The sequence below is a fragment of the Rhinolophus hipposideros genome (genome assembly GCF_964194185.1).
Source record: "Rhinolophus hipposideros genome assembly, chromosome: 1".
NCBI lineage: Eukaryota > Metazoa > Chordata > Mammalia > Chiroptera > Rhinolophidae > Rhinolophus > Rhinolophus hipposideros.
In genome coordinates, this window is record NC_138047.1 from 36,860,438 (window position 1) to 36,861,716 (window position 1,279).

General features: G+C 42.6%; 1 protein-coding gene across 1 annotated transcript; it reads right to left on the minus strand.

The window, feature by feature from the left end:
- Positions 1 to 681, minus strand: LOC308496892 (large ribosomal subunit protein eL14-like; the record flags this gene model as incomplete). The annotated part of the gene is made up of 1 exon (XM_081046672.1): positions 1 to 681. The coding sequence occupies one exon, from the start codon at positions 679 to 681 to the stop codon at positions 46 to 48; it is 636 nt and encodes a 211-aa protein (XP_080902798.1). The 3' UTR covers positions 1 to 45.
- Positions 682 to 1,279: the final 598 nt, after the last annotated feature.

Sequence of the window (1,279 nt, forward strand, 5' to 3'; positions counted from 1 at the left end):
TTTGTCAAAAAGAACCTTTATTACTTTTATAATAGCCTTTTGTTCTTATGCTTTCTTGCCAGATGCTTTTGGAGCAGGTGCTTTCTGGGCTGGAGCTTTCGGACCCTTCTGAGCTTTTGGAGGCGCTGCCTTCTGGCCTGCAGCTTTCTGGGCAGGAACCTTCTGGGCTGGAGCCTTCTTGCCTGCAGCAGCCATCTTTTTTGCTGGAACCTTTGCAGCAGCAGCTGTTACAGCTGTACCTTTAGCAGCAGGTGCTTTTTTTGGAGAAGCCTTCAGGAGAGCTGCCTTTTGAAGCTTCCTAACTTCAAGCTTGATTATTCGGTTCCTCATTTTCTTTGCCTTCATGACTTTGTAACGATCAAAATCTGTCATCTTGGCTTTCTTTTCTCTGGCTTCAATCTTCTTGGCCCACCTTGTGGCTGCCCATTTTGTATTGATATCTGCCTTCTCCCAGGCTTTTCGGACATACTTCTGACGGGCACTGTGTGGGAACTTGAGGATGAAGTCAGTGAGTTGCATGCATTTGAAAGGCATAGCCTGTCTCCTTACTCGAGTGCAAGGTCCATCAACCAAAGCCCTGTTCTGGTCAATAACATCTACAATCGCGACCAGCTTCCTGGCATGAGGCCCAAAGGAGATGTAGGCCACCCGGCCAACCTCCACGAAGCACCTGAACACCATGCTGGCGGCGCTCGGCGAGAAGTTGTTTTTTTTTTTAAATCACCTGTCAGTGCCCTGACATTTTAAGCAAAGGGTAAACCTTTAAACTTCCATCATTCAAACTGAAACAAATAGACACAGAGCCCGTAGCACACAGGTGGAGGCTGAAGGTCTGAGGCCTGAGGGAAGAGGGGAGAGCACCTGGGAGCCAAGACCTGGCTCTCAAGCCCCAGCTTTGCTGAAGTCAGCTTTGTGTCCTTGGGCAACTAGGAGAGTCAGTTTCCTGATCTGTAAAGTGATAAGTTAGGCTAAATCCTCCCTAAGCTCCCTTCCAGCTCCAAAAATGCAAGTCTAGTAATAATATAATTGTAATAAAATTAATATAATATAATATAATATAATATAATATAATATAATATAATATAACATAACATAGACAATACCAGATAGTATAATAATAGAGATAATATAATAAAAATAATAAAGAATAGAAGCAAATGTTCCAGTCATGTTAATTTAGATATTAGACCCTCAGTGAAGGTATATACACTAACAAAGGAGAGAAAAAAATTAGTGTGAGTTTGCATGCAGTATCCAGAGAATTAATGCAAATATGATT